Source organism: Hyperolius riggenbachi, chromosome 4 (assembly GCF_040937935.1).
Source record: "Hyperolius riggenbachi isolate aHypRig1 chromosome 4, aHypRig1.pri, whole genome shotgun sequence".
In the NCBI taxonomy this organism is placed as follows: Eukaryota; Metazoa; Chordata; class Amphibia; order Anura; family Hyperoliidae; genus Hyperolius; species Hyperolius riggenbachi.
The window spans coordinates 385765434-385791554 of NC_090649.1; the positions used below are offsets into that span (position 1 = coordinate 385765434).

General features: G+C 44.5%; 1 protein-coding gene and 1 long non-coding RNA gene across 3 annotated transcripts in view; one reads left to right on the forward strand and one right to left on the reverse strand.

Moving 5' to 3' along the window:
* Positions 1 to 26121, forward strand: part of CRIM1 (cysteine rich transmembrane BMP regulator 1) — a 982593-nt gene that overhangs the window by 140813 nt on the left and 815659 nt on the right. For both annotated transcript variants that reach the window (XM_068232129.1, XM_068232130.1), the window contains exon 2: positions 1156 to 1329. In XM_068232129.1, the coding sequence (XP_068088230.1) occupies positions 1156 to 1329 (174 nt within the window). The remainder of the gene's footprint in view (positions 1 to 1155; positions 1330 to 26121) is intronic.
* The window catches only part of LOC137504120 (uncharacterized), a 77161-nt gene that overhangs the window by 31209 nt on the left and 19831 nt on the right, over positions 1 to 26121 (reverse strand). The gene's annotated exons all lie outside the window — the stretch shown is intronic.

A 26121-nucleotide genomic window follows, 5' to 3' on the forward strand; every position in this document is an offset into this window, starting at 1 on the left:
CGCATAAAGTTTTGCGCGCAAAAAGCTTGTTTAGACGTGCTAAGGGGGTTTTCACAGGCGTGCTAACAGTTAGCACCGCTTTGTGAATCAGCCCATAGTATGTTAATTTTAGATTCAGAGGTTTGATAAATGTTCATTCAGTACACAGTGTATCAAATAGACTAGACAATGCTGGGATGTGCATCTTTTGGGCATATCCTTTCAATATTTGAGGTGTGTTTAGCTTTTAAGGATGACAGTGGTTAATTTGCATATATTCAGCAGTGATGCACTGGGAGACATCTCGGAGCTCACTCCAACCTGAATTATCGCATATACTTTCTGTTTTAAGAAAGCAAACTTTTGTTTTCCATGCATTTTAGTAAGGGGCTTTTTGGACCGTTGTAGCCCCTAAGGGCCCGTTCACACTTAAAATCGCAGAACGCCGGCAATTACCACCGGCGTTTTGCGGGAGTGATTTTCCCGCGATTAGCGCGGAAAAATCACTGGACACTGCGGCGGTTTTGGAGCGATTGCGATTAGCATGCTATGCACGCTAATCACGATCGCGAAACGCTCGTCGCCGGCAAACCACTGCATGCAGTGCGGTTGCGGTTATCGCTAACCGCAACCGCGGCAGTGAGAACACTGCCACTCGCTACATTGTGTAGCGGTTCTTGCAGAACCGCTAGCGGTTTGCCGTGAGCGGGAATCGCGCGATTCCCGCTCAGGTAAGAATGGGTCCTTATGGTGGGTACACACCATACGTTTTCCCGCTTCATCCACAGGTCGATCGAAATCGATTTGACTATTTCTGACGTGCTCGATTCGGGCTTCGATCGTTCCTGCCGTCGATTTTCATGTTAAGTATGCAAAATCGATGGCAGGAACGATCGAAGCCCGAATAAAGCACGTCGGAAATAGTCAAATCGATCCTGATCGAGCGGGAAAACGCATGGTGTGTATCCAGCATTACACATTCCAATGAGTTCTGGTTCACCATGAGCTTGTTGGTTAGTCTGTACCAATTTTTTTTATTTGTTACACATCTGAACTAACTACAGTAAGCTAGGCACAATTGTTCAGTTTTTTCTCATTGGTCATATTAAATACTTTATTGCTGTAGCATATGTACATAAAGGACATGGGTAACCATTCATTTTATTTACATTGTAGATGAAAACTGGGATGATGACCAGCTCCATGGATTTGAACCTTGTAATGAAAACTTTGTAACAGGATGTAACATCATCAATGGTAAATGTGAGTGTGACACCATCCGGACCTGCAACAGCCCTTTTGAGTTCCCCAACCAGGATTCATGCCAGACAGCACTGAGAAGAATTGAAGGTAGGTTATTAAGATGCTATTCCATATGAGAGTGAAGCCTATTCAATAGACAGTCATGCTCATTGATGCAGAGTTTGGTTATTCAGGGATAGTTTAGGTTATGGTCTGGATTGTAATTATAACGGTTGTTGAACAGTCTGTTGATATGCTTATGTGCTGCTGGAGGATTGCTAGTTGCTGGCTTATGGTCTGTAAGAGAAACCCTTTAGTTGAATGGTGTTGCTATCACTGTGATACAGAAGTTTGCAGAAGGGTGACGTCCAGATGCAATAGCCGTTTGCATGGACAATGTTCTTTGAATGTGTATCTAATATGACATATTTGTTTCAAATATAGCCTTGTATGTCATTACAAAGAGATAGCTTACACTGACATTCTAATCAACTTTTTGTTTTTTTCAGTTCAGACAGATTTTTGGGTTATACACTGATCAGCCAAAACATTAATGCTGGGTACACACGTTAAGTTTTTTTCATGCGATTTTGCGACCCGATCGTTTTTTCGGCACTATTCCGCACTCAATTCTCTTATCTTAATTCGTATTTCTTCTTTTTCCATTCACCGCTATGAGAAACCGAGCACGGAAACGATCGGGAGCAATATCGGACATGAAGGATTTTATCTATCGGATCCATCTATCGCAGGGAAATTCATACCGTGTGTATTAGGCATAAGAGCAGCTTTCTAATGTTATGTATGTTCTCTGTCTGCTGAATTGGCTCTGACCTGTGGTGGCACCAGGACATAAGCAGCAGATCCAGCCCTGGAAATTGCTCAATGGGATTTTTATGACACTATCTCTCCCCTTTTTCCTCAGCATTTTATAATTGTGATTTGGTGAATTTGAGTGGAATAAGTTTGTTTTTTTTAAGGCCACACCTTCATCCATTGCATTTTGATCCCATTCTGACATTTATATGCCCATTGTAGGCACCTCTAGGCAGTGTACAGAGGTCAGAAAAGGCACACTGACTAGTATGCAGCTATCTGGACCCATACAAAGCAAGCTGCGATCCACAGTGTGTTCTGACATCTCTTTCTCAAAGCCACTAATAAAGGAAACCTGAGACATAATAAACCTAAGCACTTATACTTTCCTGGGGACTCTTCCAGCCCTCTGTAGACCGTGGGCTGCCTTGGTGTCCATTGCTCCACTTTTCCCCCAGGTAGTTGAGGACTACTGTACATGTTCAACCCTGCCTAGACTCCTCCCTCGTCATTCTTCTATGGCCAGTAGCGTTCTGCACAGTTAGTTAAGGCTTGTAACTGCTCAGGTGCAGAATGCTCCTGGTCACGGGAGCTTGCAAGGGCGCAATAGTCCTCAACTGGGGTGGACAGCTTCGGGACGGACGGGACCATGCAGACACTGTGAAAGCCCGGGCCTACAGGGGGTTGGCAGAATCCCCAGTATAAATTCTTGTGTTTATTACATTTCAGGTACACTATACGTTTTCCAGCAATTTGTGCTATTGTAGATCTCCTGTGGGATCGGATCAGATGGGCTAGCCTTTGCTCTCCATGTGCATCAATAAGCATTCAATCCCTACTGTGTTACTAGTTCACTGGTTGTCTTTCCTTGGATCACTTTTCGTGGATAGTAACCACTGCAAACTGGGAACACCTTACAAAACTAGCAATTTTGGACATGTTCTTATCCAGTTGTCCAGCCATCACAATTTGCTTCTTGTCAGAATTGCTCACATCCTAATGTTTGGCCATTTTTTTACTGTTGCAATACATCACATTCAAGAAATAACTGCTTGGCGCCTAATATATCCCAATTTTTGACAGGTACACTTGTAATGAGATAATCATTGTTATTCACTTCACCTGTCCGTGGTTGTAATGTTGTGGCTGATCGGTTACAGTCCTGTTACGCTACACAGACATTCAGGTGACAGCTTTTCATTACTGTTTCCACTTTGCAGTTGAAATATTTCACCTTTTTGTGCCACTTGCTTGTCCAATGGATAATTAATCAGCCTCTTCACATTGCTGTATGAGTAGGTAGCTGACACATGAAGCTGCAAAGCTAGCAAAGAAATGCCACCAACTGTGTAGTGCTGTAGGACTGTGTAAACCACTAGCTTGACAGAATTACAGATCTGTTGGAAGTTAAATATATTAAAAGTTAATATATTTTTATGTCATAGGTGGCTTTAATTGTCTCCCTTATTTGGTCATAAAGAGCTGTCCAGACCAGAAAAAGGTGTAATATTTACCAGAAATGTGTGAGTGTGGCCACTTAGCTCTGCATCCTGTATCCAGGAAGTGGGTTTCTGTGCCTCTTGTAAACATCATGGACAGGACACTGACGTGTATTGCTGTGCTGAGTGTTGGTTGCTGAGAAATATGGACCTTAACCGTCCTGTGATCACTCATAGTACGTTTTGTTAAAGTAGCCTAAAAAAATGAGAATTGGGCCCATTGTGGGCTACATTTTCTGCTGCAGAGACTCCTTATGTTGCTCGTTGTCTACTGGGTTCTCTCCCATTCCCTGTCCTTTAATATTTGACTGGCTCATGAGTTGCATGGTCCAGAGGGAATGCCCGTGGTTTTGCACAGGTGTATATGAACTGGAGATGCATGTGTTCCAAACCATGAAAGCCAAACGAACGTTATGCACAAGGGCTTTCTTTACCTGGCAGTGCGTTGATTGGAGCATGCCCCGTTCAACATCACTTGTTCACCGGGTGGCAGTGGCGTAACTACAACTCATGGAGCCCCCCCCAGCGAAACTCTGATTTCCCCCAAAGCATTACCCTGATTGGCATTTTGTGGCAATGAACTTATTTTTGTTCACAGAAGAAAAAAAAAATGTCCTCCAGTCTTATTTTCCTGAGATGACCAGTGCTGAAAATAAACCAACAGTTTTGTCAGTGTCTTGAGGAAGCTGAAGATGTGTTTACACACAAGCTTCTGGAAAGTATTGAGTTTTGAAGGAAATCATTGTTTGCTTGTTTGATGGATAACATTTGCAGAGAACTGGAGCAGAATGAGAGTGAACAGCTTGATGCCTTTAGTCATAGCTCACTTTTACCCAGCTGATACTCCACTGTCTTTATGACTCACTTGCTACCTGTATTTCCCATGGTTATTGCTGTGTACTATTACGTGCCATCGTAAAATCCTCTGGAATAGTCTACTTTTGTTTACTCTAGATATCGCTTTCTGACTTTCATATCTTCATCTCTGCGCCTGCTTTTTGGCTTATGTGGAGGAAGAATGCACTACACTGTATAACTGCAGTAAATAGTTTTTATCATAAAGCTGCTTCTCATTTTTGGAAGGCATTTGTGTTATAGGAAAACAGTTGTTAGAACCTGATTTACTGTATGTGGGTGGGAGATCATCAGATATAAAAAATGATCCTCTAAACCTGGCCTGGTGTTTTTAAGAGCTGTATTCAGCTATCCAATTAAGTCATAGTTTTTTGCAACCCTTGCCTGGATCACATAGACTATTATTATTATTATTATTATTATTACTATTATTTAGCATTTATGTATAGCCCTGACCTTTTTCGCAGCACTGTATAGATTATATTGTCTTGTCACTGTTTCTCAAAGGTGCTCACAACCTAATCCCTACCATACTCATATGTATGTATCGTAGTCTAGGGTCAATGTAGGGGGAAGCCAGTTAACTTATCTGTATGTTTTTGGGATGTGGGAGGAAACCTGAGAGCCTGGAGGAAACCCACACAGACACAGGGAGAACATACAAACTCCTTGCAGAGGTTGCCCTGGCTGGGATTTGAACAGAGGACCCAGCGCTGCAAGGCGAGAGCACTAACCGCTACGCCCAGTGGCGTCACTAAGGTTGGTGTCACCTGGTGCGGTAGCTCATGGTGTCACCCCCCTCCCATGGTATCACCCCCCCCCCTCCCCCCAAAAAAAAGTGAAAAAAGAAAAACTAAGCAGTAGAATCTTAAAGAGACTCCGTAACAAAAAATGCATCCTGTTTTTTATCATCCTACAAGTTCCAAAAGCTATTCTAATGTGTTCTGGCTTACTGCAGCACGTTCTACTATCACCATCTCTGTAATAAATCAACTTATCTCTCTCTTGTCAGACTTGTCAGCCTGTGTCTGGAAGGCTGCCAAGTTCTTCAGTGTTGTGGTTCTGTGATGCATCTCCCCCCTCCAGGCCCCTCTCTGCACACTGCCTGTGTATTATTTAGATTAGGGCAGCTTCTCTCTTATCTTTTACAAGCTGGATAAATCCTCCTCTGAGCTGGCTGGGCTTTCACATACTGAGGAATTACATACAGGCAGAGCTGTCTGCACTCTGCAGGAAGAAACAGCCTGACACTTCAGTGGAAGATAGCTGCAGGGGGAAAGAAACACACAAATGATCTCTTGAGATTCAAAAGGAAGGGTGTATACAGCCTGCTTGTGTATGGATGTATTTTCTATGTGTGGACATACTGTACATCAACCTACTTCCTGTTTTAGTGGCCATTTTGTTTGTTTATAAACAAACTTTTTAAAACTGTTTTTAACCACCTTTTAATGCGGCGAGGAGCGGCGAAATTGTGACAGAGGGTAATAGGAGATGTCCCCTAACGCACTGGTATGTTCACTTTTGTGCGATTTTAACAATACAGATTCTCTTTAAGAGACACATTTTACAAACTCCAGCAGGAAGATTACTATCAGTACAGGCACAGAGTAACCACTAATACGGTACATAATGGAGGTAGCAGAGATCAACACACACTGCAGCTAGTTTACTATCAGTACAGGCACAGAGTCACAGCTTACCATATACTGTGTAGATACTGGAGGAAGCAGAGATCAGCACACGCTGCAGCTAGTTTACCATCAGTACAACGATAGAGTAATAGCTTATACTGGAGGCAGCAGAGATCAGCACACACTGTAGCTGGTTTACTATTAGTATAGGCACAGAGTAACAGCCTATACTGTATACACTGGCGGTAGCAGAGATCAGCAAATGTTAGATCAGTGCACGTTGTAGCTCGATAACTCTCAGTATAGGCACAGAGTAACAGCTTATACTGTACATACTTGAGGTAGCAGAGATAAGCACACACTGCAGCTAGTATACTATCAGTACAGGCATAAAATATCACCTTATACTGTACGTACTGGAGGTGGCAGGAATAGTAGCTAGATCTGTGCCCCCCCCCCCCTTCCTTCCTTCACAGTATAATAGTTATATGTGAACTCTAATCCACCCCTCCCCCCCATACACATTATAGTGGCTATATTTGTACCTTCCCCCCCCCTCCCCCAGTATATTAGATGTGTCCCCTGATCCCCCCCCCAACACACACAGTGTAATAGCTAGATGTGTCCCAGCCCCCTCCCCAGTATAAAGGCTCGTACACACGCTTGAATTCCTGGAACGACGGGTCCGTCAGTCGTCCCGCTGGGCGGACGCTCCAGCGACAGTACAGTGTGTGTACTGCCTGTCAGGCAGACTGATAAGGCTGTTTCTCAACGATTCGCGCAGCGGATCGTTCAGAAACAGCCTTATCAGTCTGCAGACAGACTGTACACACGCTGTACTGTCGCTGGAACGCCTGCCCAGCCGGACGACTGACGGACACGTCGTTCCTGGAAATCAAGCGTGTGTACGAGCCTTAACACACACACTGTAGTAGCTAGAAGTGTCACAGCCCCCTCCCTCCAGTGTGGTAGCTCCTCCACCCCCTCCCAGCATTACAGAGTTGCAAAGTTGGGGGACAGGCAGGCAGCACACTCACCTCCTGCTTGTTATTCCAGGGGCCGCAGGTCCCGTCTCTCTTCGCTGTAGTGTAGCTCTGCACTTCCTGACTCTGACATCGGGCATTAGAGCTCAAACAGAGAAGCAAGAAGTGCAAAGTAGCTACACTACACAGAACAATGACAGACCTGCATCGCCTGGAGCAAGGTTGAGGTGAGTGAGTGCTTGCCTGCCTGCCTAGTACCACTGCTGCTAGTGGGAGAGCTGCAGCTGTCAGCCTGTCACTGTAAACTCCATCCACAAGCTGCCAGCTGCAGCTCTCCCACTAGCAGCAGTGATAATAGGCTGATCGCAACGGACCCACTAGTCTCCCTGTCAGCCACATGTCAGGACCAGATGGACCAAGCCATAGGCTCCTCCAGCACTTCAGGCAGCCTCTTCCGATCCCGGTCAGGACACCACTCCTCCTTTCTCCCTGGCCGGAAATACAAAGTAATTGTCGGATCCAGCAGCCAGCCGGGGAGGTATCAATAAGCCGGCCAAAATAGTCCCCCCTCACCTGTTGTTTGCGGGGACTCGGGGAGGGGGGCCCAGCGCCCAGCTTCATTATATATATACATATGTTTAAAAAAAAAGGTCCTCTCAGCTGCGGGCCCCCTGTGGTGTAGGGCTGGGGGCGGGCCCCATAGTAATAGCTACAGTCGCTATGGTGATTGCTACGCCACTGCACACAACATTCACCTCTGCCAAGCTATCACCTCGCACGGCACCCCCGGCTCTCATGACATCACCTCTGCCAATCATTCGACCTGGTGCGGATCGCACTAGCCCCCCCCCCCCCCCCTTCCTTACGACGCTTATGACTATGCCACCATGCTGATTACAAGTAGGGATAGTAGGAATGTATGGCAGCAGTTACCTGGGGCATACAAAGAGTGTTAGATAGAAATTACATTAAAGCAACGCTTCCTTCTGCCAACACAATATCACTAGGTGAAGGTATAGATAGAGCTCCAAAAACTGAGTGATTTGTATTTTGTACTTGTAAATAATATTAGTACTAAAACTTCATTCGCACTGTTGAGGTTGTGTCTGTTGAGCATCTAGTGTGTGTGTATAGCTTCCCAGTCTGTTACCAAAAGATCCGAAGTCCGGGTCATCTCAGTGCATTGTTCCCCTCCTTACCCCACCCAACAGTTCTGTCGTGCATCTCACTATTGTCCCTTTTCCTCCCTCCATAGCAACAGAACATATTAATCGGCTGTTGCCTAGTGATGTGTCTCTACAACACTTGGCCCCAAATTGTTGCCAGAGGGATAGAGTATTGATCCCAGTGGGGGACAGTCATTGTGAGTGAAAATGCACCTTTAGGGTAATAATCCATCTGAGCTGAAAAATATATATATTTATAATATCTGTATGGATAGTTTAATATGTATTACTGCAAGAAACTTGGATTGATTATCTGCCGCATAGCTTAAAATCCAAAACTGCCTGCAGTTATTTCAGGCAACAATTGTTTAGCATCTGTACACTGTGAAGATCCATGGAGACGGCCCAGCCACATTTGCTGTGTTCTGTTGCCACCAGTGATGTGGGCTTTTAGCTTGTTGGCAGACTGTAGAAAGTCATAACGTCACCTATATATTCAATTTGTGAAGCAGAGGTTTAACAGCTGCCAGTAACTGATGACACAGAAGACTGTCACCTGAAGGCAACATTAGCACCTGTCTCATTTTATTCTAACAGTATCTGAATGTTTTTTCTTTTTTAGCCTATGGTCCTGTCAGGATCTCTGTAACTGATAAGTCACTGAAAACACATTCTACCAGCAGCTACTATTTTTATGACTATTGTATTATTCTTTAACGTGAGATCAGTTGGTAGTACTACTAGAAGAGAAGGTAGGTTAGGTGTAGATGTCAGGAAGAGTTTCATGTTAACAGGGAAGTTATACCTTCAGCAAACTAAAGTATTAAGTCTCTTTAATTCTGTGTAAAATTTTTTTTTAAACTGGTGAATATAATAGTCTCATGTGTGAAAATGATGGATGTTGCAACCGTAATGTTCATACATCAGGTCAGGTGACTGTACCTCGCGTACGTCATCAGCTCTGTACCTCGTTCACATGGCAGCCCCAGGCTGCTGGAGTGCAGAGCAGCCGACACTGAATAGCTCAGCGCTAACTCGACTCATGCATTAAGAGGAAATGGATAGACTACTGCTCTTAGTAAAGGTAACAGTTCATTCATGATATAAAATGTGATTTGGTAATGCAGACATTAGTCCTTTTGATTCATGTGAAGTGCAATTTTAGGGAGCAACCCAGTACAATGAATCCATATACACCGTCTGCCATGGTGGATATGGAGAAAAATATTTACTGTACTAATAGTTTTGCATTAAGAACTTCGCTTGCCAGAGTTCTTAAAAATCAGGGTCTGGACCAGACTATGCCGAAATTCAAGGCTATCTGCACGGTTGAAGGTTTGAAACCTTCAACAGCGCAGATAGCTTGTATAACGCCTTGTACACATGTATGAGGCATGTCTCGATCCCTCATGCACCAGTGTGGAGGCGTGGCTGTACAGACACGTCTCTAGCCTTTTGGCTAGTGATGCATTCTGTAAGTAAATTGGGAGTTGGGGGGCACTAGAAGGGCAAGTGGGGTGAATGGGGAGAACACTCCACTAGATCTTGGCCTAGTTGATTTTTCAGGGGCTGCTGTACACATGCTAAATGATCATTAACAACCGCCTTGGCAAAGTTTAATGCTGTACATGTTCATGTGTATGAGACATCAAAATCCACAGTCGTCACCGCACCGATGGATTACAATAGATGTGCAGGAATCGTCTTTGGAGTCACAAGACACAGCAATGTAGATTCATCAGATTCGCACCATCTAAAAATTCTTTATTAAGTAATGCTCCTTAAAACATGATAAAATAGTGGGTATCTGTGAAGTCGATGACGCACAGGCGTTTCGGGCTGCCTCAGTCCTTTTTCAAATCATGACAGACCCACAATGAAGATACAACCATTCAAGTTGGTACTTATAAAGGTCCATAGTGGACCACATAGAGAACTGATCATTTGCATACATGTAAATACATATAACAGCGTGCACCAATCACAGTACACCCTATAACACATCGTTGTCTCAACTATATATATTATCAGAACACTCACACAGAGGTGATCACCATATTGTAAATCACAGGACACTCTCCAGCAGGTCCATCCAGGTAAAAAACCTGGAAACAACCAAATAATTCAAAAGAGATCATTGTGTCCAATGAAAATCAAGCCTGCAGCATCCACCGCAGGCCTGAAACTTAAACACCAATCAGGAGGCACGACCCACTCACCGCCAAACCCATGGCCAATAGTCAGGAGCGTGTGACTAGAAACTGGCCAAACATCTGATGGCCGACAGCGTCCGCTAAAGAGCAGGCAAAGGACACGTGATCGGAGTCTTCCGCATCACGTGCCCAAGTCCAATGAGACGAGGAGTCGTAGCGGCCAATTGGCTGCAAGCCCACTGCGTCCGCTACCCAGACTGGCAGCGGGACACGTGATCGGACTTCTCCATATCATGTGTCTCCACTCACCAATCACTACGTCGCCTACAACGTCCGCCTAGGACTGTAGTTGCTAAGAAACCCTGACTCCGGAATTCCATGTTTGCGAGTCTCATAGTATCTCCCCGCACATTGTAACAATGTGCGGTGGGGAAAACACGCCCCATACACAAATTAGCCATGTGTCCGTACGGGCAGAGGGCAGCATGCCTAATATATCCCTTCAGAGACACCAGGGTGGCAGGTTATATATAAATACAAGCTGAAACGTCCAACTCATGGACTAATTACAGATAGATTCAATTCTGCCAATCTAGTGTGCCCAATGGTAACACCCCCCTAAAATGCACCGCAACATAATCAAGTCCTACAACAACTCTAGATTAAATTTGTCAGATCATAGTCTCTATTAAGACCTTTGGGAACCAATGTATCAAGTCTATTAATCCAATAATTTTCTCTTAAAGCCAGCATTCTCTCCCTATCACCCCCCCCCCCCTCTCCGTGGATATGGAATCCCCTCAATTACCTGTACCCTTAGTTGTGACACAGTATGATTATGAGTACAGAAATGTTCCGAAACAGACAAGTCCATATTCTTGTTCCGAATATTGGACTTATGGGACGCAATGCGATCTTTAATCGCCTGCGTTGTTTTACCCACATACCCCAGCCCGCAGGGGCATTTCAATAAATAAATAACGTATCTGGAGTCGCAATCAAAACTACCTCCAATCTTAAACTTAGTCCCCCGGTTGGGGTGGGTAAAAGTGTCACCTTTTATTATGTAACTGCATAAATGCACAAGCAGCCAGCATTGTTGCATCAGTCCCCAGCAGTGGAGGTTTCCTCAAAAAACCTGACTTAAAGGTGACGAGAGTGGTTAGTGTATGAGACATGACGTGGGGGGGGGGGTGGCTGTACAGACTCTAGCAAGGCATCCTGTAGCTAAATGGGGGTTGGGGACACTAGAAGAGCAGGTGGGGTGAGAGGGGAGAGCAATGTGTTCTGCTAGGCAGACCGCACGAGGGAATTGGAGGCTGCTGTACACATGCTAGATTCTCATTATTGGCTGCCTTGGCAGAGTCTAGTCTTGTGTGTGTACAAGGTGCACAGAAGATCAGTATGCTGAGGACAGGCCTCCCCATTATTACCACTGTGTGCAGAATAATGCAAAACCATGTGACCACACAGAAACCTTCTCAGTTGGCCAGCAAAAAAGATCCTCGACTTATGTCACATGAAACGCATCAAACTAAACTTTTTGATGATATGAATACAAACGTTTTATGTAGCAAGGGGGCTGGCTTTCCAGATCATTGGGAGCCAAATAATTCAATGTAAAGGCTTCCCATAGAAGCAATTGAACATATTTTTAGCTTGTTGTTAAATGAATTGTTTCTGACTTCTTTAGGTATTTCAGTATGAAAAATAGCAGTGGAATTTCATGTAGCATTTAATCAAGCGGTAGTTTGAAAAACATAAATTAAACAAATTATACCTGCAGGGTACAAAGCTACGTCATGGTGAAGCAGAAAGGAAAAACACTCCCGCACAGCAAGCTGGTGTTTTAGCACATTTTGCTTAACCTCTCTAGTTAACAGAAGGACAAGCAAGGGAAAAAAGAGCTATATTATTAAAAATGTGATGCTAGAGATTTAACAGCCTCCAGCAGTGTTGATTTTGATATTTACGCAGTTAATATAGACCCAGAGACTAAAATTCAACAATAAAGACATTTAGTTGAATAGATGTCTCCCTGTGTCTGGTTGCTGTTTTTGAATTCTTGGCAGGGAAATGTCATATTCCACAAATGCTTTGTGCCTGTAGCAGAGACACATACAGCTGTGTGACTCGCTGCATGAGATGCTAGCAGTAGCACTAGCCACGGCTAAACTCCAGGCAAACAGCTAAACATGACTAAAATACAGAAAGGTGGCTTGTGTTGCCTACCCAAACATTGTAATTTTATGGTTTAGTCAGTCCTTGTAGCACAAGGCCACTACCTGGCATATTCATGTTACCTTATGGTTTAACATGGAATTACAGTCTTGCAAGTCTTAAAAATCTCCCGATTTCTAACTACCCTTATAGTTATGCTGTCTGGTCTTGGCGAAACGTCTGTATAAAAATTCTGATTCCTCTTAGGTCACAGTACAGCTGGTACTGAAAGCAACCTTTCACAACTATGTCGTGGCTTGTTGAATGAGAGAACTGAGCAGAACAAACAGTAGCCTGCTGCTTACAGTCAGCAAAGCTGTCCCACAGAAGCGTCTTGCTTTGTTTGCTTTAGCCAAACAGAAGCCTTGTACACTGGCGGATCAATTCGGTCAGTCGCTTGCAGAAAGCATTGTTCGCTCTACTCTCCCAGCTTCAGTGTGATATCACTCCCCCACTGATCTGTCACCCCTTTGCCCCTACATCCTCAAGCCCCCCCCCCCCCCATAGGAACGGTTTGTGTGCTAAATGGTAGGTGAGCGGCATAGACAGATAGAAACCCTTGTCCTTGCTAATCTGGAGATATGGCCTTATATTAGCTCCTGTTTTGCTGGCTTCTAAGAGGATAATTGAAGTACCTTCATAGTAACAGAAATATGGAGATTATCTTTACTGACATCCACCTAAGAAATGCTGAAATATTTGGCGAATCACTCTCCTGTGTTCACTGTGCCAGTCACATCTTCTGCTTTTTGTTTGCCTTTTTTGGTCTGCGCAGTTTATTTGCTGTAGGTGATTGACTGGAAAACTTTACAATGAGAAAAGTTATCATTTTTAGGAGGAGGTTAACAATGGCAATAACTAATCTACTATTTGACTGTGGCACCCGCACAGTCTTGTTTCTTGCTAGGCTTATGGGATTGTTTGCCAAAAACAAGTGTATTAAGTGATAATCCTTGAAAGACACCTCAGTCATAAGAGCCACAGCATCTAATAATCCTCATATTAGCGGTTCTTTTTTTCCTTTAAGGTCAGAACTATAGGTGAAATCCATAGTGGTCTGAAGAGTACAGTCCTCAGGCAGAGGCTCCTATCTCCTGGCCTCCTTATGAGTAGATTAGAAAACCACTGCTAGGGGGAACAATGTGATCGATGGACATTATTTGTTTTGACTGAAGCTTGAAGGGGGACATTTGTATCTTAACATGTTGTGTGACATTGGGACTGCTGAGCAAGTCACTTCGATAACAACACAGCTCTTGTGTCATAGTAGATTAACAGCCTTTTAAACTCCACAATGGTGTGAATTAATGTTAAAGAGCCAAGCTCCATCCATCATTAGATGAGAGTCCCATTACTTTGTTGGAACACCCTTGTCTTATTGTAACTATTCCTTTGAATCGGGCTGATGATAAATTGTAGCGTTTTTAAAACAAACTTGACACTCAAGAAAAAAAAGACTATGCTCAGGTCCTAAGCTACTTGCATAGACTGGCTTAAAGCAAATCTGTGAATAAAAAAAAATCAGATACTGTATTTAAGAAATGGAGAACCTCTGGATACAAGTGAAGTCAGCAGGTTCACTTAACACCCCCAATAACACAATCCTTTTTTTTATTGGAGGTGTTGTGTGTATCTGCTGGTTCCGTGTGAATTTGAGCTGAGGCCCCTTTTAAATTTCCCTCCCGTCAGTGATTGGTAAAGCTTGACCACTGCTATTGTTGTCCCTGCAGCAAGATACTTCATACGCATCCAGAAGAGAAGAGATCAAGTAGAGTGTCTGTTCAGTGATTGTTCCAAAATGGTCACCTGAAACTATCAAGAACAATTGTTTTGGACTTTTCACCTGGCAGGGAATGGGACTTGATCTCTTGGGCGACAGTTTAGGGTTGTGGCTGTATAGGCAACAAGCCTGCTGGCTAGCGACACACCTGATACTACCGGTATGGAGGGATTGGTTTGGTGGATGATGGAGTGCCCTTAGGTGGGTGATGTGAGTGGGAGAACAATGCACTAAGGGGTTGCTCGGTATCGGCCATGCCAGTTTTTTAGATGAGGGCTTTTCAACCTTTTCACCAATTGTACCACTTTCATTGCCTGAAAATCTTAAGTACCACCACTGTGCCTGCGCTGCTGCGCAGTAGATTGGACGCAATCAGGCTTGGCTGTTTCTGCTGGAGCCTGAACGGAGAGCAGCTACTGCGCATGCGCACACACTGACAAGGAGAACTTTGGGGCTCCCAGCGCTGGATCCCATCTGCTGAGGAGGAAGGGGGAAACCTCTTTAGGATACAAAAATGGCGGTTGAAAAATGACAGTTGGAAGATGGAAGTTGGAAAATGACAGTTGAAAATGGCAGTTGGAAAATGACAGTTGAAAATGGCAGTTGGAAAATGACAGTTGGAAACTGGCAGTTGGAAAATGACAGTTGAAAAATGGCAGTTGGAAAATGACAGTTGAAAAATGACAGTTGAAAAATGGCAGTTGGAAAATGACAGTTGAAAAATGGCAGTTGGAAAATGGCAGTTGGAAAATGGCAGTTGGAAAATGACAGCTGGAAAATGACAGTTGGAAAATGGCAGTTGGAAAATGGCAGTTAAAATTTGACAGTTGGAAAATGGCAGTTAAAAATGGCAGTTGAAAAATGGCAGTTAAAATTTGACAATTTAAAAATGGCAGTTGGAAAATATCAGTTGGAAAATGGCAGTTGGAAAATGACAGTTGGAAAATGGCAGTTGGAAAATGACAGTTGGAAAATGGCAGTTAAAATTTGACAGTTGAAAAATGGCAGTTGGAAAACGGCAGTTGGAAAATGGCAGTTGGAAAATGGCAGTTGGAAAATGACAGTTGGAAAATGGCAGTTAAAATTTGACAGTTGAAAAATGGCAGTTGGAAAACGGCAGTTGGAAAACGGCAGTTGGAAAATGGCAGTTGGAAAATGACAGTTGGAAAATGGCAGTTAAAATTTGACAGTTGAAAAATGGCAGTTGGAAAACGGCAGTTGGAAAATGGCAGTTGGAAAATGGCAGTTGGAAAACGGCAGTTGGAAAATGGCAGTTGGAAAACGGCAGTTGAAAAATGACAGTTGGAAAATGGCAGTTAAAATTTGACAGTTGGAAAATGGCAGTTAAAATTTGACAGTTTAAAAATGGCAGTTGGAAAATGGCAGTTGGAAAACGGCAGTTGGAAAATGGCAGTTAAAATTTGACAGTTTAAAAATAACAGTTGTAAAATGGCAGTTGGAGAATAGCAGCTGGAAAAAGACAGTTGGAAAATAGCAGTTGGATAATGACAGTTGAAAAATGACACTTCAACTGTCCTTTTTCAACTGCCAAATTTAAACTGTCATTTTATAACTGCCTTTTTTAAACTGTCATTTTCCAACTGTCAAATTTCGACTGTTTAAAGGACCACTACAGTGAAAAAAGTAAGCAGTTAAAGGAGAATTGAAGTGAGAGGGATATTGAGGCTGCCATATTTACACTCACCTAAAAGATTATTAGGAACACCATACTAGTACAGTGTTTGACCCCCTTTTGCCTTCAGAACTGCCTTACTTCTACGTGGCAATTATTCAACAAGGTGCTGAAAGCACTCTTTAGAAACGTTGGCCCATATTGATAGGATAGCATCTTGCAGTTGATGGAGATTTGTGGGATGCAAATCCAGGGCATTAAGCTCCCATTCCATCACATCCCAAAGATGCTCTATTGGGTTGAGATCTGGTGACTGTGGGGGCCATTTTAGTACAGTGAACTCATTGTCATGTTCAAGAAACCAATTTGAAATGATTCGAGCTTTGTGACATGGTGCATTATGCTGCTGGTCATGAAGGGATGGATATGGTCAGAAACAATGCTCAGGTAGCCGGTGGCATTTAAACTATGCCCAATTGGCACTAAGGGGCCTAAAGTGTGCCAAGAAAACATCCCCCACACCATTACACGACCACCACCAGCTTGCAGAGTGGTAACAATCCATGATGGATCCATGTACTCATTCTGTTTACGCCAAATTCTGACTCTATCGAGACTCATCAGACCAGGCAACATTTTTCAAGCCTTCAGCTGTCCAATTTTGGTGAGCTTGTGGAAATTGTAGCCTCTTTTTCCTATTTGTAGTGGAGATGAGTGGTACCCGGTGGGGTCTTCTGCTGTTGTAGCCCATCCACCTCAAGGCTGTGCGTGTTGTGGCTTCACAAATGCTTTGCTGCATACCTCGGTTGTTATGAGTAGTTATTTCAGTCAACGTTGCTCTTTTATCAGCTTGAATCAGTCGGCCCATTCTCCTCTGTCCTCTAGCATCAACAAGGCTTTATCCCCCACAGGACTGCCGCATACTGGATGTTTTTCCATTTTCACACCATTCTTTGTAAATCCTAGAAATGGTTGTGCGTAAAAATTCCAGTAACTGAGTAGATTGTGAAATACTCAGACCGGCCCATCTGGCACCAACAACCATGCCACGCTCAGAATTGCTTAAATCACCTTTCTTTCCCATTCTGACATTCAGTTTGGAGTTCAGGAGATTGTCTTGACCAGGACCACATCCCAAAATGCATTAAAGCAACTGCCATGTGATTGGTTGATTAGATAATTGCATTAATGAGAAATTGAACAGGTGTTCCTAATAATCCTTTAGGTGAGTGTATTTCCTTTTAACTATTTTACCTGAAAGGCATTTTTACCCTAATGGACAAGAGCGAGTTTCACCTTTCAGGGCTCGTTTCCACTGTTGCGACGCGATTTCGCCGGCATTCCGACGCTTGTAAAAACGCATGCGGATGCGTTTCTGCATGCGTTTTTACCCGCGATTTCGCGTGCGATTTCGCATGGCAGGGTGCCATGCGAAATTAACCATGACACTGCCAGGGCAAAATAACATTGAAAAAGGTGCGAAATCGCACGCGAAATCGCGGGTAAAAACGCATGTAACAAACGCATGCGATTCGCACGGATTTCCGACGCAGGCGAATTCGGTGGGTCCCGTCGTGCAGATTTGGCCCGCAGCCAAATCGCTCCCGCACGCCGCACATGTGGAAACAGCCCCGGCCACTTCAGTGTAACAAGCGAATCCGCATCTCGTCGCCGCATGCGGATTCGCTATGGTGGAAACGAGCCCTCAGTGTTCATCCCTTTCATTTGCCAATAGCTTAAACACTACTAATCACAATGTAATGATCTATATCTTGTTTTTTTCACCACCAATTGGGCTATTTGGGGTTGAAATTTGTTTTCAGTAATTACTTTATTTTCTATGCATTTTAAAGGGAAAAACAAGGAAAAAATGAAAAAATACACTTTTTCTCCAATTTCATCCCCTATAGTTTTAATATAAACACTGCTACTGTACATAAAACCCACACATTTTATCTGCCTATTTGTTCTGGTTATCACAACATTTTAGTTATGTCCCTAGTACAAAGTATGGTGACAATATAGTATTTGGAAATAAAGGTGTATTTTTTCTTTGGTGTCCCCCCCCCCCACACTATTTTCACGTGGAAATGCACAGGGATGCACGTGCAGGCGCGGGAGCGCGCATGTGCACATGCACAGCGGCATCAGCACTGTCTGACTTATAAAAGCATCCTGGAGCCATTAAGAGGCTCTAGCAGGACTCGAATGACAAGTCAGCTTGTCATTAAGTGGTTAAGCAATGCCAGTTACCTGGCTTTCATGCTGATCCTCTGCCTCTAATACTTTTAGCCACTGCTCCTGAACAAGCACATGCAGATCAGGTGTTTCTGACATTGTTGTCAGATCTGACAAGATTAGCTGTATGCTTGTTTCTGGAGTGATTCAGACACTTCTGCAGAGACATAGATGAGCAGGGCTGCCAGTCAACTCATATAGTTTAATAGGAAATTAATAGCAGCCACCATATTCTTCTCACTTCAGTTGTCCTTTAAGGGAGTTCTTTTGCATCCTAAATATCAAACAAGCTGACACGTACCTGGGGCTTCTATCGGCCCCCTGCAGCGGTAACGTCCAACGCCGTCCTCTTCAGATGCTCCGTTCCCCGCTGCCAGTCCCGGTGTAATCACGCCAGTGATTATACTGCGGCTGTGAGCCCATGGCCACTCAAGTGCTCGCTCCTGCGCACATCATCGGGAGCTTATTTTGCAGGCGCAGTACAAGAAAATTTCGAACTGCGCCCGTGCAGAAAGCTCCCGATGATGCGAACGGGAGTGACAATTATTCGTCTGTTTAGATGAATATTAAACCAGGACCGGCGGCAGGGAACGGAGCATCATAGGAGAACAGCGTGTAACATTACAGCTGCAGGTGACCGATTGAAGCCCCAGGTAAGTGTCAGCTTGTTTGATTTTTCAAGCACTGTAGTCAGGGAAAGCTGTGTGTGTGCGGTGTGTGCGGTGTGTGTGTGTGTGTGTGTGTGTGTGTGTGTGTGTGTCTACATCAGGGCTTTTCAACCTTTTCACTAATTCTACCACTTTTATCACCTAAAAAGTACAACCAGTGTGCCTGCACAGTAGATTGGATGCAATCGGGCTTGGCTGTTTCTGCTGGAGCCTGAACAGAGAGCAGCTACTGCGCATGCGCACACACCGACAAGGAGAACTTTGTGGCTCCCAGAGCTGGATCCCCTCTACTGAGGAGGAAGGGGGAAACCTCTTTAGGATACAAAGGCCTCCCCTTTCCTGAGGTAAGTACCCCCCGGGGCACTTTTTTCTTACAGGTACGCTTTAAGAAAAGAGGGCATAATATGGGAGGGGAAAAGTAGGAGGCATTGGTGGGGAAAAAGATAACTACCCGACAGATTGTCAGCATTGGCAATCTGTAGGTAGATTGCCAATATAGGTAGCCTTGCAAGTTCCTCTCTCCCTGCCCCCTCCCCCCCCCCCCGCCACACACACACACGCATACATATGAACTGGCCGTCAGGAGACTTGGGCACAGGATACAGCTGGTATACGGCTATTGCTGGAAGCCAAATTACAGTGTTTTAAAAGCAACTTCAGCTCCGTCTTCTGACGGCGCCGAAGTTACTGACTGTGCGCCGCTATAGTCAGAATTCCCATAACAGCGCTACCCCCCCCGAAACCCCTCCCCTGGCCCGCTTAATTATACATAGCCTGGCCCCACCACCAGAGAGCTGAGAGCTAAGCAGTGACTCACCACAAAGTTCGGCTCCCCCCTTGCTCACTCCTTGCTGTACTGCCCTGCGATATATAGTTCACACCTCAGAACATTGGTAAGCCAGCCGCAGTGAAGAGACAGCCAGGCAAACAGTGCATGGTGACGGCGCGCATACTTCAAATACAGGAAGTGAGCAGTGATGTCACTTTCTGTATCTGCGCCATCACTGTGCACTGTGCGCCTGGCTGTCTCTTCCCCACTGATCTGAGATCTGAAGTATGCTGCAGAGAAGCACAGCAAGGAGCGAGGGAGGAGGAGCCAAACTTTATGGAGGCAGGACAGGACCAGGACAAGTGGCATGCGGGCAATAAAGTGGCAGGCAAACCTGGTGTGTACCACCTGGCCAACAGCAAAGTACCACCAGTGGTACGCGTACCACAGGTTGAAAAGCCTTGCTTTAGATGACATTAGGGGGCTCATGTACAAACACTAGTTTCTCCCTTTAGACAGTCTTTATCAGTCACCTTGACAGAGATTAGTTTATGCAGCCTCACACACAAATATCTGCTATTGTCATTGCAATATTTGATATGCTTAGGCAAATGGTGGCTTTTTGTTGTTTTTTTTTAAATGGAAGTTTAATTATTGCAAGAATGTAAAAGTCATACTGACCATTGTGGCCCTGTTGCGATTATGGCCCTTATGCAATTCACATTTTCACCTGAATTTTATCCAAGGTGAAATTTTCACACCTTATCAATAAAACATCTTTAAAGCCAACAACAAGCAAGGAAATACTCTGAATACATTTGACAGAACTTTTCCACCTACATTTGTATTTTTTTTCCAATTGCAGAGTGCTGAAAATATATTTTAATCAGAAGATGAAAAATTATATTATCTCGTAGGAGAAAAAGTGAATTGAATTCACTCGGCCACAAATGTATTGGAGAACTGCAGGACACTCTCAGATATTTTTTTTTTTTTTCATTTTAGTGGTTTTCTTTCAGTGTAGATATTTTGTTGCAGGTCCTTCAGCTTTTCTGCATTATGTTCTGAACTTTTTTCTTTTGAACTTTTGACATTGCTGTGTAAGCTTCATCAGAGCGTTGAAAGGCTGGACGCCACAAGAGAAGCATGTGCTGCTGTAACAGCATAACATTATCTGAAGTTCTACATCCTATTACAGAGATTCTGTCTATAGCACATCATCATAAAGGCTGTGACTTATGCTTGATCCACACCATACAATTTTTTTGGCAGATTTACCTGCCAGATCGATTATTTCCAGCATGTCTGTTCTGAGAATCGATCGTTTTGGGGGTTTTTTCAGCGATTTTCTGACCTATTTCCCTAGAAATGAATGGAAATCTGTCAGAAAATAGCTAAAAAAACCCGATAGATTCTCAGATCGGACATGCTGGAAATAATCGTTCTAGCAGGTAAATCTGCCAAAAAAAGTATGGTGTGGATCCAGCATTAAGGCTCGTACTCAAGCCTGATCAAAGACAACGACCGGTCCGTCGTCACCTCCCGCTGGGCGTGTTTTCAGCAGACAGTACAGCGTGTGTACAGTCTGTCGGTGGACTGATAAGGCTGTTTCTGAGCGATCCGCCTGGCGAAGCTTTAGACCACTGGTAGTGTTGCAAAGGGTTAAACAAAATAACAGTATGTGGAAAGTCACATTTTTATATGTCAGTTTTCATCAGCATTTCTAGTGCTTCATGCTTGGCAAGTAGTCCTCCGCTATAGAGATGTCTGTTCAGTTGCATTGGCACATTCTGATTAGCTCCCCATTATTCTAGAGTAAGTGGATTTAAATAATTCATAGAAGTAAAAAGTCAATAGTTGGCTTTGAATAGAAATGGGAAAGACAGTTCTTGGTAGCAGTGCATTTGTGCTAATTTCTTCAAAAGAGTTCGGCCTCCAATATTGAGACCGGGGGGGGGGATGATAATTATTCACCCATATGTCTGTACATGATTTAATGTTAAAGTCACCCTTGCATTCTATGTTTCATAATTAACAATATTTGATTTTTCTGACTTTTTCTGTTCCTGTCAGAAATCTAATCCAATCAATCAAATCTATCCTATTAAAGGATACCACAACCGAATGGTTGTGGTAAAATTGATTGCTGCACTGTGTAGGGGGTGATGAGTGCATACCTGCATTTCCTCCCGCCCCCTCCGTCTGCCGCCGTTCATGCTCTATACACTCCGGTGTGCGGCGACTTGCTTGACCTCTGCCCCGGACATACTGCGCCCTGTGTGCGCAGTATGTCCTTCCCCCTTCGCTTCTGGCCGGCGCATAGTGCCAGGCTCAGAAGCACGCTGTCCCCTTTTTGCTGCGTGTGCGCTCCATTACACCGAGCGTCACATGATTAGCATGTGACGCTCGGTGTAATGGAGCGCACACGCAGCAAAAAGGGGACAGCGTGCTTCTGAGCCTGGCACTATGCGCCGGCCAGAAGCGAAGGGGGAAGGACATACTGCGCACACAGGGCGCAGTATGTCCGGGGCAGAGGTCAAGCAAGTCGCCGCACACCGGAGTGTATAGAGCATGAACGGCGGCAGACGGAGGGGGCGGGAGGAAATGCAGGTATGCACTCATCACCCCCTACACAGTGCAGCAATCAATTTTACCACAACCATTCGGTTGTGGTATCCTTTAATGCAAGTAAAACTGTTTAAGGTGCGTACACATGCACTATTGTAACAAACGACGGGTCCGTAAGACCCTCCAGCGGCGCGGTCGTTCTGCCGACAGTAGTACGTCGGCACATACTACTGTCGGCAGAACGATCGCGCAGCGGGAGGGTCTGACACACCCGTTGTTTGTTACAATAGTGCATGTGTACGCACCTTTACATGCCACAGAATAAGGATCAAGAACCCAAGTTATCCTTTCTTTATATCACACCTGACATCCTCCTCTATGCTTTACAGGCACATACACACGGAGACAAATGTCTTTAGCTGCAAGGCAGAGACAAAAGACAAAAGATTTCGGCGGGCACAAACGACAGTTCGTACTAGCGACAGTTGTACACACGCAACAAAATCCGTAGCGATATCACAGAGGAAATTTTCTGTCACAGACTACATAGCGACGAGTGTCGCCTCCTCTCTCAGTATATATAATGCAGGCATCTGTTGGTAGCGACCTCTGCTGTCTGCTGAAGACTTTCATACATACAGCACCAAACCGCGCGACAGCTTGCATGACAAAAGCCGTTCGCTTTTGACCAGTTAATTCGCTCAGGAAAAGACCTTGCCTGTAGACCACTGTTGTCGCAGACAGTGAACACCTTACACAACTGTCGTGCAAACTGTCGCAAGACACGGGTCTGCAGAGACATTTGTCTTCTGTGTGAATGAGCCTTAACTGATTCACAGATAAGCTTACAATCCCATCCTCACCATGGTCCTGGTGTTATGTCCATAGCATAGGCTAAGGCCAATTATTTGGGGTAACCAATTAACATATTTGTATGTTTTTGGGATGTGGGAGATAATTGGAGTGTCAAACACACACAGACTCAGAACATTTATATTGCGCTTTTCTCCTGGAGAACTCAAAGCGCCAGAGCTGCAGCCACTAGGACGCACACTATAGGCAGTAGCAGTGTTAGGGAGACTTGCCCAAGGTCTCCTACTGAATAGGTGCTGGCTTACTGAACAGTCAGAGCCGAGATTCGAACCCTGGTCTCCTGTGTTAGAGGCAGAGCCTTTAACCATTATACTATCCAGCCACCGGAATCACACACAAACACAGGGAGAACATACAAATTACAAGCATGTAGGGAGTGTCCTGGCCCAAATTTGATCCAGGTACCTCAGTGGTGCAATGTAACAGTGCCAGCCACTATGCCACTGTGCCACCCACGTCTCAATAGTGACATTGCTTTGATATGAGAAATGCAGCCCCACTAACCTACAATCTGAAACATTCAAAAAGCTAAATTGGTTTAAACCCACTGTGTATACTATAAGGGTGTCAAAGTCAAACACATAAGAGAGCAAACTTAAAAATACAGTGGAAGGGAAGGCAGCGTGTCACTGGAGTACTTCTCTGGATGGGTTGGGAGTGTGCTGTCACCTGCAGTAAGAGGAGGAATGGAGAAGGCCAACCTGTGCTGTATATTTTATTCCATAAATGTACTCACAGGACACCCAGGAATGATAAGGGTGGCAGCTGCAGACGACAAGCAAGTGTTCTTTTATGCTTTACGGTTTGCAGTCTTTGGGAGGAATGCACAGGAAAGGCAAAGACTTTGTGCTTTTAAACACGTTCTCTGCAGAAGCACCAAATGTAAATGTCCCCTACCCAATCACAGCAAGAGATAGGGAGTGTGCATATGTGCAAAGGCAAAAAATGATGTGCTCGCGTATGCCTGCCGTCTCCATGGAGATGCCAGATGCAATTGTTGGGGCGTCCTACTATGTTGTAAACTTCTTTTCCTTATGAGCACATGTACAGCACAGGTTGGTGCTATTCATTTACTGCTTTCTTTTAATGCTTACAATCATGCACATTTGAAGCTTTTGAGGCCCACATAAAATGGTGAGATGGGCCAGATTCAGCCTGCAGGCCTTGAGTTTGATACCTGTGTTGTATAGAAAAAAAGATCTCTACTGTGAGATAAATACTACGTTTGCAAACTTTATTGTCTTGCTGCTGTGCTGATACTCTTGTTCCAGTAGATTGAGCAACACATTTGCAGTAAGAGTGCTACCAGTAGAGTCAGAGGGAGTTAGAAGACTTGATCAGCATAGTGTTTTCTGGTCCAGTCAATCAGAAAGTATAAAGGCGCGTACACACGGCATACTTCAGCAAACGACGGGTCCGTCAGACCCTCCCGCTGGGTGGACTTTCTGCTAACAGTAGCACGTGTGTACACACTGTCAGCAGACTGATGTTTTTCCCATCGTTTGCTGAAGTTTGGCATGTGTACGCGCCTTAAGCGACACAAGATCAGCACAACAGGCAGATAAGCGACTTCTTTCATTCACAATCAGCAATTGCACTCACACATTCTTTTTACTTCAGGGTTCCGTTGACATGTTATACTAGGTACACACCATACAATTTTCTGTTACATTTTCTGTTAGATTTACACGCCAAAAAGATCATTTTCAACATGTTGGAGATGTATCTATCTAACCATCAATCTGCCTAGCAATTAGGCATTGTTCTACTCAGCAGGAGATAACCAGAAGACATTGCACCGGAGATAATGACCAGTCTCTACCAAAAAATAATCTAACTGAAAAATCTAACAGAAAATTGTATGGTGTGTACTATGCATTACATAATTAAAAACATGGTGTTCCTTGTCTTTTCAGTATTGAGTTGTGGAGGGGAATCTGCTGTAAAGGAAAAGTAGGAATTAGTAAAATTGCTCTTTTGCTCTTTATAAAAAATGAAATTACACTTTAAAGGTAGCCATACACTGGTCGATTTGCCATTAGATCGACCAACTGACAGATCCCTATCTGATCGAATCTGATCAGAGAGGGATCGTATGGCTGCCTTTACTGCCAACAGATTGTGAATCGGTTTCAGGCTGAAACCGATCACAATTTGTTGAGCTGCTCCGGCCCTCTTCCCCCCCCTCCCCCGTATACATTACCTGAAGCTGGCTCTGGGTCCTCTTCTCCGCGCTGCACCGCATCCCGCACCGCATCCCAGCATACACTGTGTCACTCCGTGACCGGGAAGTTCAAATAGAGCGCCCTCTATATGAACTTCCTGGTCACTGGAGTGACACAGGAAGTTCATGTACGCTGGGATGGAAGCAGGAACAGAGCGGTGCAGCGCGGAGAAGATGCCCGGGAGCCAGGGTCAGGTAATGTATACTTGATCGGATCGGCCGCCGCTAACGACGCGCTCCCTACCCGCGGGCGATCGACGGTAATTTCCCGCACGGGGCGATCGACGGACCGATCCGATTTCGGGAGGAAATCGGATCGGCGGGTGCGTTTAGTGCGAACGATTGGCAGCAGATTCGATCCCAGTGATCGAATCTGCTGTCGAAACGGGCGCAAATCGGGCCAGTGTATGGCCAGCTTAAGCCTTTGGTACACCACAATCAGGTGATAGATCAAAACAGGAAATAATTGCAATCATCCAATCAGCGCCTTTCAAATCACATCCTTCTCCGTGATCTCTCTTTCAGGTGGTCATTTCGGTCCTTCACACCTGTTACATGTAATTTTTGTGTTAGCAAATATATTTGTGATTATTGATTTCATGCAAAGGGCCTTTTTCTATTAGCGTATTTTAGGCACTTTGCTGGAGATTGCCTGCATGATTTTTGCTTCACCTCCCTGAGCTCTATCCCTGGCGGAAATGAGTTTAATGCAAGGAACATCATGCATAAGTCATAGAGTGTGCGTGATGCTGCCTGCTGCCCGCTATCAGCAATAAACATGTGTTGGGATGTGAGATGGAGACTCCCAGGACAGAAACTGT